General features: G+C 35.9%; 3 protein-coding genes across 3 annotated transcripts in view; 1 reads left to right on the top strand and 2 right to left on the bottom strand.

Moving 5' to 3' along the window:
- The window catches only part of ds (dachsous cadherin-related 1), a 410,449-nt gene extending 406,097 nt beyond the window's left edge, over positions 1 to 4,352 (bottom strand). Inside the window, exon 1 of the mRNA XM_074093746.1 lies at positions 4,239 to 4,352. The gene's annotated coding sequence lies outside the window, so the exon portion shown is untranslated. The remainder of the gene's footprint in view (positions 1 to 4,238) is intronic.
- Positions 4,353 to 11,921: 7,569 nt separating this feature from the next.
- Positions 11,922 to 13,274, bottom strand: LOC141431654 (uncharacterized). The gene has a single exon (XM_074092834.1). The coding sequence runs from the start codon at positions 13,196 to 13,198 to the stop codon at positions 12,317 to 12,319; it is 882 nt and encodes a 293-aa protein (XP_073948935.1). The 5' UTR covers positions 13,199 to 13,274; the 3' UTR covers positions 11,922 to 12,316.
- A 1,433-nt stretch (positions 13,275 to 14,707) lies between these two features.
- On the top strand, positions 14,708 to 18,633 carry LOC141432221 (zinc finger and BTB domain-containing protein 41-like). The gene is made up of 2 exons (XM_074093740.1): positions 14,708 to 14,990; positions 15,156 to 18,633. Exons 1-2 carry the CDS (start codon positions 14,859 to 14,861, stop codon positions 16,125 to 16,127), a joined length of 1,104 nt encoding a protein of 367 aa, XP_073949841.1. The 5' UTR covers positions 14,708 to 14,858; the 3' UTR covers positions 16,128 to 18,633.
- Positions 18,634 to 19,276: the final 643 nt, after the last annotated feature.

The raw sequence follows: 19,276 nt of genomic DNA, 5'->3' as shown, positions 1-19,276 counted from the left end.
ACTCTTAGTTAAGAACCTAAATAAGTCTAAAGCATCTTAAAATATGAGACGTAATGTCTAACGAGATATCTATTCATATATAACTATAGTCTTCGTCATAAAAATTCCTTAAGTTTTTGGGCGACAAATTGTGAACCCTTTTAACGGCTGAGTGTTAATTCAGACTATTTAATTAATTAACTACAATTAGCTTACACTCGCATCAGGAATTTTAACATTTAAATATTTTAATATCTTAAAAGCGCACCTAATTTAAAGTGTGATGTTAGTTTTTAAAACATATTTTTACCCGACTACGGCAAAGTCAAAAAGAAGGGTAATGATTGTAGCACCACGTATGTTCCACCGTAGCGAGTCCCAACGCAAAAGAGGGGTGTAATAAGTTTGACCGCTATGTGTGTCTGTCTGTGGCACCGTAGCTCTTAAACGGGTGGACCGATTTGGATGCGGTTTTTTTTATTTGAAATCAGGTTTTCTAGCGATGTTTCTTTCTTAGATATGTTTCAACAAAATCGGTTCGCCGTTTTTGAGATATTGAACTTTGATGTGATCAGTTAATTTAATTTTTGTTACTATTACATATAACAATTACAATTAGGAGAGAACGAGAGAAAAACAACTTAGAGACGTTTAAAAACTCTCGCCACTGTCATTTCAAAGTTCATTATCTCATAAACAGCAAAACTGATTTTAATGAAACTTAGTTAAAACCATCTCGATTAAACTAGCTGTTAATTAAAAAACCCCGCATCAAATTCGATCCATCCGTTTGGGAATTGATGATGCCACAAACAGACACACAGACAGGTCAAACTTATAATAATTAATCTTTTTCCGTCGGCTTTCCGTCGGGCGTTAAAAAAGAAAAATAGACAGAAGAGAAAGAGGATTTTGGGAGAGAAATTGAACTAATTACATAGTTTTTTGCAAAATATAAAAATTATGAATTGAATTCACATTTTGAATTCTTCTTAAGCGATAAGGCCGCCTACTGCTTACCTTATAATTTTCTCTCTATATACCTGTTTTTCTGTATCGCTTACTATTTCTGGTATACAATAAAGAGTCATACTATTGTACATTTTGATTATGGTTATTTATAATTAATATTAATAAACGCCTACTGGGAGGCCTCTCCACTCGTCACCCACCCATTGATTGTGTGGAATGAAATAAAGCATTTTTGTTTTTTTTTATATAATTTGAAGACAATGGTGAAAAAAAGCTATTATTTCTAATTATTATTATTTTTCAATAATAGAAAGTAACTTATAACATGTACAAATTTAACATCAAAAATCATCCACATCTTTTTTTTATAATTACCATAAAAACGCGAAGCGAACTCATTTCATAAAACTTTCTTTAACCTAAAAACAAAGCTTCTAAAACCACCAATTTTCATTATAAAACTCGACCGTTTGGGAACTATTAAAGAATGTGCCAACAAAAATGTAGCCCGACTGCCTTCCGGTGAACTAGTTTTTGTAGTCGCCGAGAACTCTTAATATATATGTAGGTATATCACTCGTTTGAACTATGCACTAATAACTTACTTTATAGTTCAACTATAGTAGAAACACTACATTACACGGTATATACTATTAAAAAGCATATAAGGGCCCCTTGAATTTCACCGGTAAAATTAAATCAAAAATAAGTTTGCGTTTTCAATTGAATACATTTAATTGGATGAAAATTACTTGTACTGTATTATTGTTGTATTTAATAAAACCATAAAAATTTTTTTTTTAGTTATGTATAATGAAAGAATTATTATTAATATTACTTTTATAAAATAAAAGTTATTAATATAAATTTATTTGTATAATTAATTATAAGTAATTCGGCAGAAATTTATATTCACTTGTTTATCAAAAACATGTCTTTTTGTTTAATAATTAAAAGTCTAATCTGAAATGTTATAAAGAAATATATTTACTTATTAGTATTTTCGTTTCATCCATAAAATTCATGTGGCTCCTATTTTCTTTTGGACAGTATATAAGTTATTGTTATTTTTTCTTATACTTACTTGTAAGTTTGAATGTTAGTGCAATTAACAATAATAAAAGCACCTAATGTATTAGATAGTTGGACATGATAATTTAGGTACGAGAAATGAACAAATTATTAGTTTTCTTAGATAACCGAATTATTCATTGGCACTACTTACCTAAAATCATTTGATAATAAAACGCGGTAGTAAAATTGCTAATCAGATAATAATATTTTATTTTTTTGCATGTTTAGGCACAGACCAGCGCAGAATTTAAGGCTACCTGCTTTTTTTTAAATGAGACAGTCGATCGAAACAAAAATGCAATAAATAAAGAATTTGTAGTTACATGAATAATTATTAGAGTGGAGATATTAGAATAATAAAGACATGATAATTATCTATTTATTTATTATTATTTTTTGTGTTATTTCACCTATTGTTTGTGTGTTGAATAAACTTTTTAATTTGTTTTTTTTTTCGTTTTCATCTAAAAGTGATAACTGAATGCTCCTTTCGTGCATAAGGATTGACTAGTAGAGATTGCTTTAAAGCGTGGTGTTATCAATTTTAGGGTGGAAGATCACATATTTGGCTGATACTGCTGCTGATGCTGTATAATAAAATGAATGATTGTCATTTAAATTGGTATTTTTTTATAACCCCCTTTTTGCATTATTTTAGATAGCTTGCCTTTGAGAAAAACATTATCATTTCAATCAGATACGACTGTATTTGTGGGGCCCTGAGTTAATTGTTCTTGGGGTATTAAAATAATAATGCACGAAATACATAATAGTCATTTGATATAACATGATTTTCGGTGAAATTATTAATTATACAAACTTTTATGATCCTGTAATCTACAGATTGGTTTAGGTTAGGTTAGGTTTATTTTATAACAATTCTGTAAAATTGACAACTTCTGAGAAAAATTGCATTACAATGACCATTAGTATTTCGGCCATTATTAGTTTTAAACTTTATATAATACGTTCCCCTTTTTTACATAAAGCTGACCGTGATTGACCTTTATCTCAGTGAGTTAAGCCAGATGAAGCCACAGGTGTCATCACACCAGTAACACTATACCTTGAACCCTAGATTGTTTTTATGCGGAAAACTAACTTGTTAATAATAATTATAAAAATACACTTCAACACACACACACTCCCCACTCTTCTTACACACCTCCCTCTCACTTCCCTCCCTCTTCTTCCCCTCACTCTTCTTCTTACACTTCTTCTTCTTTTTTTATACTTGTTAATTGTCGTTAATAATTGTATAAGCAATATACACACATCAAAAAAGTCTTGGGTATACATTATCCCTAGAAATTTTGATGTTTTGACTTGGCTCAGTAGCAATGTGCCTAAATGTTCAATACTATCTAGAGATAAAATATCTCAAGGCACTTTTGATGAGATATTTATATGGAACACAATTTTTCTCTCAAATATCTTAACGGGATATAAAAATGGTAAAACAATACGTAAAAACCGCCAAGTGCGAGTCGGACTCACGCACGCAGGGTTCCGTACCATTATCTATACAACATTAGACATTAGCAAAAAAAACACGTTTGTTGTATAGGAGCCCCTCTTAAATATTTATTTTATTCTGTTTTTAGTATTTGTTGTTATAGCGGCCACAGTTATACATAATCTGTGAAAATTTCAACTGTCTAACTATCACGGTCCATGAGATACAGCCTGGTGACAGACGAACAGCAGTCTTAGTAGATATGGTCCCTTTTCACCCTTTGGGTACGGAACTCTAAAAATATCGCTAGGCACTTTTGATGAGATATATAACACAATTTTTCTCTCAAATATCTTAACGGGGTATAAAACTGGTAAAAATGAATTATCGTAAAAATCATCAATATCTGTTGAGAAATTGGTGAATGAAGATACAAGCGAACGAAGTATGCATTCCATCTCTTTCTCTACATCCTACTGGCCCAGGCCTCCTCTCAGAATGAGGGGACTTGGGCTGTAAACCCACGCGGGCCGGTGCAAATAGACACCTCAAATACACCATTGAATTGCTTCGCGGGCGTGTGCAGGTTTCCTCACGATATCCACCGTAAAACTTATAGTAATGTGATTTCTCGGAGTTGCAAGCCCGGGCTTGAACCTACGGCCCTGCTTGAGACAATTCAGTGAAAGCCGCATGCAAACAAATACTTTTCTAATCAAATAGTTACTAAAGTTTCCCTTGAATATAGTATACCAACCTCCAAAGTATATCACTATCGCAAATCACAAAACACAGTATAACATAAGGCTTTAACTTCACTGCAATCCGAAAAAGCACAAGCATAAACACTTCACTGTAACACATGCGTACGCGCCGGGGTCTCGGAAGGCACTAGTTTGGGGGGACTGGGGGGATTGGGGGGAGCGGGGATGGGGGGAGAACAGGTTGCCTCGCATGCCGTTTGAGCGCCAATTTTGCGGCGCGCGAGCTTAGAAGAAAAGGATGTGGCGAGCTTTTGAGCTTAACCTTTTGAAGCCCAAGATTATTATTTGTTTTGCTTGATGAATTTTTGACTTGGTGTTATTGTTATATACATGTTTTTTTTTAGGATGTCGTACCTGAAGAGTAACAAACGAAGCCCTATTTAATGTATTTAACTTGATGTAATTTGTTTAAGTATTTAATTAAGTATAACATAATATATACTAAACATAGACTTAGTTTAAATAATGTCAATATATTGTCTGTCTTTCTGTCACAAGGCTGTATCTGAAGAAGAGCGAGGTAAATAAAAAAAAACAACAACAAACAAACCTCGGTGCACTTTTTTATTTTTTGTTTTTTTTTTACTTTGTTTTTTAACAAGGAGGACGTAGACAAGTCCAAATAGTGACCTTTATTTGACTTTAGTGTATTTTAATGAAAAAGACATCAACGCGCTTCGTTGTCAGTATCTTACCTATGATTGATGATTGCTCAACATGCCTGTCTTTAAGTGTCAATGGTGTGACAATGACAATGTCACTTTAAGTCACTCGTCAAGTTTGTGAATTTTACAATTTGACATTTCACAATAACTGTAAGCTTTTACGTAGATAGGTAGGTAGGTAGGTTTTTTTTTTTTCTATAACATGCCGAATTTTAAGTATCTAATAATTCTAATTTTGGCTATCGATCAATAACATGGCTCACCCGTAACCTAAAGAGCATAGGTCACGTCAAAGTCTGATCCCGACTTTCTCAATATTATCTTATTCCGGCAAATATAAGTTTCTGGCAAAAAATAGTAGTTTATGCAACTCTTACGTAATAAGAGTCCTACAAACAGGAGTGTTGTTTTATGAAACAAGGCGCATCCGAGTTTCATAAAAGGATCACATGAGTGTTTTAAGGCCTAGTTACGTACAGTTGCATACATTATTTTATCTACATACGTAATTATAAGTACTCTAAGATGGGTTCAGAAACCGATGAAAAATTACCTGCATTACATTGCTGATTTATGGTTCTGTCACTATCAGTAATACATCCATAGGTGTGAAACTAATGCAATAAATAAATTAAAACAGATAAAGAACTTATAAATATAAACAACAACACGTGCAGGTGGTAGCACCTTGTGCAAGGTCCGCCCGGATTGCTACCACCATCTTACTAGCTAATCCTGCCGTGAAGCAGCAGTGCTTGCACTGTTGTTTCGGCGTGGAGAGTAAGACAGCCGGTGAAATTACTGGCACTTGAGGTATCCCATCTTAGGACTCTACCAATACCCCTGGTGTTGCAGATGTTTATGGGCGGTGGTGATCTCTTACCATCAGGAGACCCACTTGCTCGTTTGCCATCCAGTCGAATAAAAAAAACGTGGCAATGGGCGGGACATATTGCCCGAAAAACCGATTCGTGGTGTAGAGTTGTTCTGAATTGGAGACCGCAAATGAAATGGAAGGACGATATAAAAAAGGTGACATGCAGCAACTGGGCTCTAACTGCCCAACATAGATCGGAGTGGAAGAGGTTGACGGAGGCCTACACCAAGAATTTGGTAGAAGAAGGCTGAGAAGAAGAAGAAGAGAAACAACAACACAGCAAAAAAAACAACAAACAAAAACCGCAGCAACACATCACTGTAACTTGTGATTATTTTAAGACACAGACAAATCAGTAAAGTCCTAGACAAAATTCACTTGTTGATATAACCTGTGTGTCGTCAATAGGACTGATAATTGGGTCGATCAACTTTTTCTTGTTTGTTATTCTGTCCCGTTGTCCAAGAGACAACAGTGACAGAGTTTCTTATAAAAACTGTTAAGATATATGCTACTAATGTGCTTCCGAGATTGTCCATTAAATAATGTAACTACGACAAAAATGTACCTACGCTCTATGGATTATAACCACAGAAAACATGAAGAAACTGATGCTTTTAAAGAGTTGTCCAGGGGACGTAACCATGGCAACGCGATACAGGGAAAAGTTTATCTACCCAACTGCGAAATTATTTAATAAAACAGGTGATCTTCAGTTTAAAAATATATGTACGGTACTAGTACCTCGTTAAGTTTCTTGCCGGATTCTTTTCAAGTCGTTTTTCTGAACCGGTGGTAGATATATTGACTTTCATAAGTCCTTGTTTAAGGGCCTAAATTGAATTTGTGTTATTTTGACTTTGACTTTTTAACAGTCAACCATTAGGACATTTAGCTTAGTTTTTACTAAATACTGGATGCCTCGTCCGCCTCTTAGTAGCTCTGCAGTTGGATAGGTTTTATAGGATTGAAGTTGTCATCGGAAAGAGCGGTAGCCTGTTTGTTTACCCGCATTGTGAGAGCCGGGGACACCGGGGACATTTGCCGGGGGACACTTTTGGGGGGCACCGGGGACATTTGCCGGGGGACACTTTTTGGGGGGCACTGGGGACATTTGCCGGGGAGGACGCTTGTTGGGGGACACTTTGGGCACCGGAACTCGGGGGACATTTTTAACAAGCTTCAAAAAGGAGACTATTCGTAGTTGATCAAAGTTGGACCATGGTGGTAGTTCACAATAAAAAACGAGTGATTGAAAGAAGTTCTGTTGTGACAGTCAAAGTACTCAGTACCTGGGCGACTAGCTTTGCTCGGGCTAAAAAACTAAGCTAGATCGATTTGTCATCCTCGAAAACCCCCACATACCAAATTTCATCGAAATCGTTTAAAGGTATTATAGATAGATGCACAGGCTAGTTTTATAAATGACCTAACTAATTCCAACAACTAAAAAAACTTCTATATTGCCATTTCAATGTTCAATGTCTCAAAAATGTAACTTAAAGCACCCTTCTTTTTACTTCAGGGGGTTTAAAGTCTATCAATGAGTGAGACAAAAAATATAGGACACGTTTGTTGTCTTTCCTGGAGACGTCTGGGAGAATCTGGAGTAAGTACTTACGTCGAATTCGGAACACGACGAATACGATACGATTATAAATAGTTTCATTTTTTTTTTTGGGACATTTGACACCAATTGACCTAGTCCCAAACTAAGCAAAGCTTGTACTATGGATACTGGGCAACGGATAAACATGCTTATATAGATAAATAAATATTAAACATCCAAGACCGAGAAGAAGAAGTATTATTCATTGTTATTGTGTCAAGTATTATTGTGGCAGATATTAATGCTGGTGACTGTACAGAATGGCCACGCTCCGCCCCGCACCGGTTCGAGTTACCCCACCCCTAAGGCGCAGATTGCAGGAAAACCGCAGGAAAGCATTCGGGTGCGCAACGCTATGTATACATGTCACTACCACTTCCTTTTATAAACAAATAATGATTTCTGAAATTATCCCGATTATTACATGAAATAACTACCTACCGAATAATTCGTTTAAGTTTGTAGTCGTATATATATTGTAATAGAAAATAATAATGCTTTAATAACCAGACAGACACATTTTAAGTAGGTTTAAATAAATAGGTAAGATTAACGATTACACTTATATTGCACATATCGAAGCCATACCTACATATAAGTACCTTTAAATGTCATTGGTAGTACTTATAGTACTAGGGTTTTGCTATAGTCAGCCCTGTGTATCTTACGCACACATTGACGCGTGTACAGACGTCGTCGTGCTTATATAGATTCAAGAACGGGTATTTTGTACGTCGTGCGTGGCCGCCGTGTGACACTGTTTAGCTAGACGTGACGTCACGGAACCTCACTCCTGAACTTCGACGTGCTTTATTATTCGTGTCCAAAATTTGATAATATAACTAAAATACTAATAATACATAGGTATCTAGTGTTTTTTTCCTAATTACTTGTTTGTTAGTGGTGGTTGCGGCAGACGGCCGACCTTAAGAGGGTCCTGGCGGCTGGATGCGAGGACTGAAGACAGTGTTGTGGCGCGCCATGGAAGAGGCCTATGTCCAGCAGTGGACTGCTGTGGGTTGATGATGATGATTTGTTGGTGGCCTCCCTCTAGGTGGACTGACATTCGTGAGAGTTGCAGGCTACCGATAGATGCAAGTGGCGATTTCTCGGTCATTATGGCGTTAGAGCCGTGGTGGCCTAGTGGTTTGACCTATAGCCTCTCAAGCAGAGGGTCGTGGGTTCAAGCCCCGGCTCGCACCTCTGAGTTTTTCGAAATTCATGTGCGGAATTACATTTGAAATTTACCACGAGCTATGCGGTGAAGGAAAACATCGTGAGGAAACCTGCACAAACCTGCGAAGCAATTCAATGGTGTGTGTGAAGTTTCCAATCCGCACTGGGCCCGCGTGGGAACTATGACCTAAGCCCATTTGTTCTGAGAGGAGGCAGTGGGACGTATATAGGCTGGGATGATGATGATGATGATGATGGCGTTCTAATGGAGGGAGGCCTTTGTTCAGCACTGGAAAACAACCGGCTGATTCCGTGCCCACCCCAGTATGGTCTAGTGCCTCTTCACACCCCTTCACAGCCCCTCCTTCACCCTTCACACCAAAATCCTGGCCACGCCAGGCCCCCCCTGAAAAATAATCCTATCTACGCCAATGTTTATAGTGTCCAACAAACCAATTGACATGAGGATACCATACCTAATGTAATCATAGCTTAAGACCATTTTTGTAGGGTAATACAGTAATTGGCCACGTTACAGTAATTGCCCACTCAAATTTTTTATATGAAACAATATTAATACAAAAATAATTTAATGATAAAAGCGACTAGATTATTATAATTAGCACGATATTTGTTATGATTTATCACCACTTTTCTTTGTACATTTTTGATTTAATTCAAGTGGTCAAATTACTGTATGGTTTACCCTACATTGTTTCGGTTGTAGAGTCACCAACACCAATATCTGACACAATAAACGTGCATAAATATCTGATACGACTCTATTTCTAGGGCCGGAAGGACGTGTCAGATATTTTTGCACGCTCCGCTGTGGCAGATATTAATGCTGGTAACTGTACTAATAGCCACACTAACCTTAAGAGACATTGTCCGCTCTCGCGTATGTATGCGATATATAACGAATATCAGCACTGTATTGATCTTCATTTATTTTATGTTATTTTAGTTCAGCTTCCAGTTTAGGAGCATACCTACAACATTTATTAGTTTTAAGTTAAATACCACTGTTATTTTGTGCATGCGGTGTCCTTCTATAATTAATAAGATATTTACAAACTCAAACTCAAACTCGCAACATTATTTGACAACAAAAACACACTACGTCACAACAAAAACACAGTAAAAACATAAATAGGAGAAGAAAGAAAAATTAGTCTTAATTTAGTCTTATGCTGCTCATGTAAAATAACACATTGTATGAGTATACTTATTGTGAAAGCTCCAATAAAATAAATAAAAATAAACATTATTATTATTATAACATAATAAAAGGCATTCATAGTGACATAGTTGAATATTTTTTATTAGAATACTTAAATAAAAATAAATATCATGGGTCCCAATCTAAGCAAAGCTTGTACTATGGATACTAGACAACGGATGAACATACTTATATGGATAAATACATACTTAAATACATATTAAACATCCAAGACCCGAGAACAAATATTCGTATTATTCATACAAATATTTGCCTCGGCCGGGAATCGAACCCGGGACCTCAAGCTTGTAGTCAGGTTCGCTAACCACTTGGCCATCGGGTCGTCGAATTATCTTATTTGTTTTATTTTCTTAATTAGGTCTAGGTTAGATCTCAGAAGAGAACTACTTTGTGAAACATTAAATGCCTATTATCGGGCTGTTACAGTGGAGTTCATAAAGTTGTGAGCAAAATTTTATCAAAAATACCTGAACACGCTTCTAAACACAACACGGCAACAATAGAATCGTGCACGTTAACAATAGAGTCGTGCTCAGATATTTTTGATCAAAAAATTTTGCTCACAAGTTTATGAACCCGACTGTCCAAAAAAAATTAAGGATGCTAGGCCCCGGCGCATCTATTCCTCACTTGATAAAATTATGCGATGTCATTTTATGACAATTCACGTTTTTTCTTTTTTTTTAATAATTTGACGAAGTATGTGGCAGTATATTTTATAATTTAAATTGAAAACAAAAACTTGTAAAATTAAACAAGTGTTATTCTTTTTTGGTATTAATATTATGCGTTTTCAATGTTAGGCACAATTAATTTATGGGAATTCATATGATTATTGCCGATTCCGCGTCAATAAATGTGGGGGACACTAAGACCATGTAACTTAACGCATTGTGTCGAATGAGCGACAAATAAAAGCTCCTGCGCACCACAAACCTTCATTCCTTATTAAATTAAGCTCTCAGCGCCATCTAGTAAGTGGCATAGCGTTTTAATTGGAGATTGAGAGTAAGCTGGGAAGCTGTTCTTAGGTTGAGTATGAAGTAGTTTTCTCTAACCCCGCTAGATGGCGTTGTTTCTGCTTCTTCATATTTCTCCAATGCAGTTTTTTCAATGATTTTTCACTGTTAGCCTCTAAGACCCTGTTTGTTGTTTCAGTCCCTGAAGTGGGTAGAACTCCTTTTCTTTATATGTATAATAAATAAAAACCGGCTAAGAGCGTGTCGGACACGCCCAAGATAGGGTTCCGTAGCCATTACGAAAAAATCAAATAATATTTTTTAAGTATTTTCACTACCACTAATTTCACTAACCCTAAAATCAAAAAGCCGAATTTTTGATTTTCCTAACTATTCATTAGCCCTCATTTTAGCATTCGGGATTTACGTTGTACCTAATTTCACTAGCCCTAACATCAAAAAGCTAAAACATTTGGAACACCTCAATTTAGAAACATATTGCATGGCTACGCTCCGCTTCGCTCCCGCCTTATCCTTCTGAACCTAACCTATCCGAGTCGCTTCTGCTCCAAACTGTCTTGCTCGCTCGCACGAATTTTATTTTGTCTTTAGTACAAGTAAATATTAGGGTTCATAACTTTAGTTCTGTTAATCTTTAGGAATAATCATTTTTAGTTTATGTAATATTAGAGCATTCAATATTTAGTACAAGTAAACATTATAGGGTTCAGGTCTATTAATCATTAGGAATAATCATTATTAGTTTTAGTAATATTAGAGCATTTAATGTTTAGTACAAGTAACCATTAGGATGTAAAACTTTAGGTCTAGTAATCAATTCTGACATGAAAGTTTAGCTGTCATGATATTAGGGCTAATGAAAATTATATCTTACGTTAGTGAGGGTAAACCTTTTTTATACACCTTAGGCTGCTATTTACTCTTAAACTACTAATAATTCTCAAGCAATCTTAGCCGCTACAATTTTCCTTGTAAATTTGATGTAAGTACATAATAAATACACATATTTCAAATTGTATGCATGCAGGCACAGTCCTAGCGCAGTCCCTAACTGAATAAAATCTGATGCAAGTAATAAATTTTTACTGGATATAATTTACAAATGAAGATAAGGAAAAATAACTGATTCAATGTTTTATTGGCAGTGTTTATTATATATTTTTCATAACAAAAGATGATTTCTATGAAACTTACAACTTACTTGAAAATAAAATTGTTTTTACAAAGTAATTGTTTGTGATACCTATTGAATTATAAAATATCAATGTGATACAGGATATTACAGATATTCTTCCTTTTGCTGAATTTATTTATTTGACAACTAAAAAAAAAAAACTAAAATTGAGGTAGAACATGTTTATCTCAAATCTTTAGAAAATTTTAAATTTAATGTAAAGTAAAAGTTATAAAAGTATGCATTTTTAAGGAAACATTTTTAAATGAAAGGATTAAAAAAAACTTGTGTTCTAGTCTTGTTTGTCCCAAATAATATCAATTTAAAACCTAAAAAATATAAAAGGGTTAACTAAAATCAAAATTAAATGGTATCACAGGCCAATAAGCTGGCTTCATACTATCAACATCGGACATAAATTTTGATTTCATTGACATCTCTAGTGCTGATATTTTCTGCCACTTATCTCCATAAAGCTCTTGCTGTGTAAACCCATAGTGTCTTCTTTCTTTTAATTTATTTTCTCTCTCTTCCATTGCTGACTGTTCTTCTAAAGCTTTTAGTCTCTCTCGCTCTAACCTGAGATTCTCTTTATGTTTCGCATTCACCATTAGAAATTGGATGAACTCTTCACTCACTTCTATGTTCTTTTCATCGGAGCTATCCTCTGTAGCTTCTATGTCTGGGTCGACCGCCATATTTTGTACACTAGATCCTTCAGTTTCTGTCCACTCTCCCAATGTACCTTCCTCTACAGAGATATTAGCTTCAAATGCTGGTATATCAACTTGTTCTTCCGTTACCTCTTCATCTGAGGAATCTGACAGTTTGAAAGTGGCAGGACTGCCAGGAGCAGCATTTTGTACATTACCAACGTAATGATTCTCACGAATTATATTATGCAGCACGCTGTTTTCGTATTCTAGAGACTTGGCTTTCGCCTTCCAATATGCTAGCTGATGTTTTAACTGCCATGTAGACGCAAGAGTAAACTGTTCTGCCCAGGTGGACATCGTAAACACAACCTTTGATGCACTGTTATGTATTGGTTTGCGTTTGTAAAACTTTTTCTTGAATAAATTTGGGTTAATCTGCTTGTTTTGTTTCTTGTTTTTGTTCTTGCGTCTACGTCGCTTGCCTTGTGTTGAGGGTAAGTTGGAACTGTTTAGATTTAGGCATTCATTTTCAGGTAAGCTAGGTACAGAAGACATGGTGTTTGAACTTTCCATGTCAGTCAACTCAGAAGTCAATCAATGTCAGTTGTCAATTTGTCAAATCAGGGAAACAAAACCGACTTGAATTTACCGGCCGAGCAATACCGACCTGATATTTGGTAGCCCCTTAGCGCAAATCTACCCGGTATGCATAAATACCGCTCTAACATTCCGGACCCGATAAATACCGACTTGATAATCGGAAGCCAATACTTACCGACATGTTTTTCCCGTCCCGTTTGTGTAAGGTTCAATGAGGCCTATCGTTTTTTGCCTTTCAAGATGGCGCCACCTGATGCGTGAGGTTTTTAAGTGTGGCTTTTAAAGTCAGCAGGGCTACTACGAAAATCGAAACTCGAAGTTCGTGTCGCGCGGTCCCTCTGACACTTACATTGTTTAATACGAGAGCGAGAGGGACGGTACCATACGAACTTCGAGTTTCGAGTTTCGTAGTAGCCCTGCTGTTATTACGGGCGTGAAAACAAAGTTTAGATTAAAATCATATTTAATACACCTTAAAACCGTACCATAAAATATCGAGCAACCACAGTGTTGCGAAGTCTCGTTTTGTTCGGAGAAAAAGGGAGGACGAAAGTTTCCGAAAGACAAAACTGTCTCACAACAAAGACATTCATTGCCTCGTAACGCATAATTGCCATAATTAATTTCAGGTAATGCAAAATATTCACAAAATTATTCTAATTATAAATAAACCCGCGTATCTCACTCAAAAACTATGAGATTTGACATTTCGGAGACCTCACGTTACACTAGCGCCTCTAGCGGCGAATTCATACGCGATAGCCCTCATTGTGACCACGGGACCAAATTAAGTTATTTTCTACTAAATTTATTAATATTCGGTGTACACGAAAAACAAGGTCAGTATTGACATGTCGGTAATTATCTGGTCGATATTTATCAGGTCAAGAATGATCACCGTCACCGCGGAATGATGCATACCGGGTTGATTTTAGTGGCATGGCATTCAATGTGCGTGTAGTGTACCAAGCGTGTACATACATGGAAAACAGCAGGGCTACTGTGAAACCCGAAACTCGAAGTTCGTGTTGTGCGGTCCCTCTGACACTTATAGTATTTAATACGAGAGCGAGAGGGACGGTACAATACGAACTTCGAGTTTCGTAGTAGCCCTGCAGGGTCGATATTTCCATTTCAGCAAAACCCCCTCTCCCCCCCCCCTCGCTACGCTCAGGATTCTATTGCAGAATCCTTCGCTACATTCTGGATTCAATGTACGTCCTCGCCGCAAATACACCATTTTGCTCCCTTGTGACACCAATAACTATTATGCGTTAGACTGTTAGACGTTTAAATGATAATAAATAAATACAACTGTGGCGATATGGTCCCGGACCTTAGCCAGTTGAATGAAGAAAAATAACAAAAACAACACTGTCAGTGTCAATGTCAATTTGATGCAGAAATTTGCCAGCAGGGCTACTACGAAACTCGAAGTTCGTGTCGTGCGGTTCCTCTGACACTTACACTATTTAATACGAGAGTGAGAGGGACGGTACGATACGAACTTGTTTCGAGTTTTGTAGTAGCCCTGCAGAGTTGGTGGTGGTGGTTTGGTTATTGACGAAAATAAAACAATAATAAAAATACAGCCTTATAGTTTTTAAAACTTAATAAATAAAACTTTGAAATAATGAATTTTAAAGACAGCTGTCGAACGTGCTTAACCAGCGGCAAAGAAATGCGCTACATTCATACAGTTATTTCTATAAGTGGGGAAAATGTCAGGGTGTCTGATATTTTAGAGAATTTCTACAAATTCAAGGTATTGCTACAATGATTATATTTTGTGTTTCATGTATCTTCAGTTCTATGTTATCTACATATACCTTTAAAGAAACAACCTTCAGATAGTTTCATAGCATTTAACACAGCATAACATCAAGTCTTTATAACATAATATTTTCTATTTTATTCATTATCTTTTTAGATTACTTCAGAAGAAAAATATCCAGAAAATATTTGTATTAACTGCATATACCAACTTACCATGACTTACTCGTTTAAAAGCCTAATAGAATCTAGCGCAAAAACTTTGGCTGAAAGTTCAAACTCACTGGACAATGATGATCCTGACTACAGTTATGAATCAGAGGATGAAGGGACAAGTTATCAAATGAAGCAATATGAGCGACAGAGAGATAAAACTGATAACATTTTAGAGAGTGAAACAAAACAAATATTTTGTGTTGAATGTAAAGCAGAGTTCCATTCCACAAAAACACTAAGTGAGCACTGTGCCAACAACCACCCAGTTAAATCTTCAGTAGGTCGGGACTGCGAATACTGCCATGAAAAGTTTGATGATTTTCGATCATTAGTCTTACATCGCAAGTTACACACAAAACCATATTTGTGTGAAAATTGTTGGGAGGGCTTCTACACTGAAGACAGCTTGAGTTCACACTCCTGTCAGCCTAACGGACATCACAAGGAAAATAATAGTTCTGAAAGGCTATTACGACAGTGTGATCAGTGTGGGAAATCATATCCTCCCGGTTATATACGTATCCACATGCTTACACATAGCAATGATAGACCGTACAGTTGTAAGTACTGTCCCAAAAAGTTTAAAGTGCCAGGCGGTCTGCACTCACACGTATTATGGAACCACAAGAGAACACGAAATCATAAATGTGAAGTTTGCAACGCTACATTCATCTCCTCTAGTTCCCGAAGCACTCATATACGTAAAAATCACTTGAAAGAAAAGAAGTATGGGTGTGAAAGTTGCGGGAAGAGATTTTTCTCAAAATCAGAGCTACAGAGGCATTCACTAACACATACGGGTGTGAAGAATTTCCATTGCCATTTGTGTGACAAATCATACCAGACCAGGTACGGTTTGAATGTTCATTTGAAGTCACATTCACAAATGTCTATGAATGTGCTAAATTTGTAATTTTACATTTATTCAGTTCAATCAATGCATAGCAGTACCAATTATGAAGTGAGAGACTATTTATTTATACAAATTAATTTACAAAAACAATCAGCAAGGGGCTGGTAGCTTTTCCTCCTAATTAATATTTTAATTTGTAGCTTTTAAGATATTTTATACTTATACAATTTGTTGGAGTACAAATAAGATAATGATCTCAAGCTATAAAATGTATAGGGTATTGAATCAGTAGTATAGTCAGACTGGTTTTATTTGTTTATTTGTATGATCATCACTATATCCTGGAATCCTTACTAATGTGATGGGAAAATTAATCTGTCTGTCTATTCTATTTACCTCTTCACCCTTAAAACATCGAACCATTGAGGGCTATCGCATATGAATTCGCCGCTAGTGACGCTAGTGTAGCGAGAGGTCTCAAAAATGTCACTATTTTTGGGTGAGCTATGCGGGTTTATTTAGAATTAGAATAACTAGTGAGCGCGAAAACGTTATCCCTCATTTAGATTAAATTTGATTTGGTATGGAGGAATCCCTGGGAACGACACAGGATAGTTTTTATCCAGGAAAATTGCAGTCCCTGAGAATAATGATAAACAAATTCTCAGCTGACAAAGTCATGGAAAAAGCAGTCCTTAATATAATTTGATACTGTTTTGTAATTTTAGATTTAGGGTGTAAATTATAGATCTCAGTTGGATATTCAAAATACAGTTTTAAAATTATGAAAGCTTTTATTTACCAATAACTTACAATACAAAAGTAAATTAACTATTAAGATAAAATTTTAAAGTAGGCACAAGTAACAATCTTAACTTTGGAAATTTTACATAATTATGTGCAAACACATATTTTAACACTACTCTAAAATTTACTCTTTATGCGAGACCAAGTTTTAAAATTCAGCTGCATAGGTACTTTAAATTGGCAAGTGTATGTACTACATTTAACCCTTTTCCAGGCCCCGCTAATTTAGATACACTACTACAAAATGAATCATAGTTTTATATTGTTTAGCTATGAGGGATATTTAAAAAAGACAAATAATTTGTACCTTATTGTAAGTTTAGCAAGGTCGAATATTTGTGTACATTTATGTAGTCGCTATATGCACTACGCCTGGAAAAGGGTTAACTGAAAGAAAAAATACACAGGTACCATAGAGAGAAACAGAGACATGCATTTTATTGTCAGATTAAAATTGAATCGTCCTTAGTCAACTAAAAAAAAACATATCTAAGGGGTGTTTTTATATTTTACCCCATTTATGGATACCTATACATCGCGATTATCGCACCTTCATAGTTGCATAACTAAATATATAAGAGAAGGCAAGGATTTCGCTAACAAAAACAATTAAAAATTGGTAATTTCTAGGGTTGGGACTTTTGGATTGGATGCTTACCGTGGTTCTAGAATCCATGGAGTCGTCATATTATGTTTCTATAACATTTTTGAAGTTAAAGGCAAACACATACTGTGGTACATCGTAAAATAAACACATTATAATGTAGTGCAATGAAATTATCATAAATCTTTATAATTATAGTAACCGCAGTTTACAGGTGACGCGATACATATACGATTTATCTAAATATACGTCCTCTTTGGTATTAGTGTTGTGTGTGAGAGACTACTAACTTTTTCGTAACTTAAACAGATATCGTATTGTGTATTTTTTTCGAGAATATAAGTTTAACTTTAGTCGATGTGAGTAGAGAGATCTTTCTCAACAAAAGAGTTTTTGATCAATCTACAACTCATTTAATCTCGCAAAACATAGAAAAAACAGTAACGATCGATGCTTACTACCTCTTTTAAAATGAACATGAAATAGTAATTGATGCCGACTATGATACATTTATACCAAAAGCTAGTACCTACCGCCTCAGATCTAGAAGTTACGGGTAATATTAGACAACTGAAGAAGACATTTTTGTTGCTGTCACACAAAGTAATTGTTTTAGTTTATTTTGATTACTAACAGAAGTGTGTTTTTAGTGTATATACAAATAACAGTTTGTATTATATTGTGTTAAATATGTAAGTAAATAAAATGTAAAATATTACATAACTTTCGACTTTGACTTCGAAAATTGTTTTTTTAGCATATGACGACTCCATGGATTCTAGAACCACGGTACGCATCCAAAAGTCCCAAGCCCAGTAATTTCTTACTCCTTCCCAACTAATTTGAAACGCAGGCGTCGAGACTTCTAATGGTCGCGATAGATGGCACCACTCTTGGCGTATGAAAGCATTTAGAGTTGTTCGGATTCCCGGTGACCTAGTTGGTACGACGCCTCTGACGCGTAAAGCCATAAGAGTAGGAGGTACGGTTTAAAATTCTGTCACGCAATCCGAAAATCTTCATTCGGAAAAAATGTTATATAGCATTGGACATAAACATTGCCCATATCGACCCACTGGTAGGCAAAGGGTTCATTTCGCGAGATTTCGCCCAGTCTAAAGCAGAGTTTAGACTTGCAAGAAAAATCGTGCAAGTTGCATTACATTGCGAGGTCGTAAAGCCAACGAGTTTGTAGTGGTCAATCGAGCGCCGCAATGTAATGCAACTTGCACGATTTTTCTTGCAAGTCTAAACTCGGCTTAAGGCTGCCTGTCCACTGGAGCGGAAAATCACAAATACAATAGATTGCATAAAATCTCTGCGCCTCTTCAGTGAACAGAAAGTTGGTTACTAGCAAGGACTATATAATACCATATATATAGTATATATGGTCCTTGTTACTAGCTTAATAATTCATACAAAACCGGAAAAAAGGGCGGAGAATCAAGCGAGCGGGCAAGCTCCGCGAATGGAAAAATGGTCCGCAACTCCGCTCTGATTTACCCCCTCACTCCGCTCCAGCGAACAGGCCTTATGCCCGTCTCATCGAAAGATTTCTAGCCAACTCGACTGATTGGTGTCGTTTGACCAATAGAGCCGATGGTCTACCCACTGTTGTCAACCTAATCTATCACTTTAAATTTAACTTAACACGTTCCCAGTCCTATGCATCAACTTGGATACAAAATTGTTTTACCCAAAATACCATGTATGAGTTTGCAAAAGGATGCACTATGGCATACAAAATGTTGAAGTGGACTTGTGGATTGTATTTTAAAAGATAAAGATAGATTCAAAA

The sequence above is a fragment of the Choristoneura fumiferana genome, chromosome 10 (genome assembly GCF_025370935.1).
Source record: "Choristoneura fumiferana chromosome 10, NRCan_CFum_1, whole genome shotgun sequence".
NCBI lineage: Eukaryota > Metazoa > Arthropoda > Insecta > Lepidoptera > Tortricidae > Choristoneura > Choristoneura fumiferana.
This window is presented reverse-complemented; position numbering and strand designations above follow the sequence as displayed.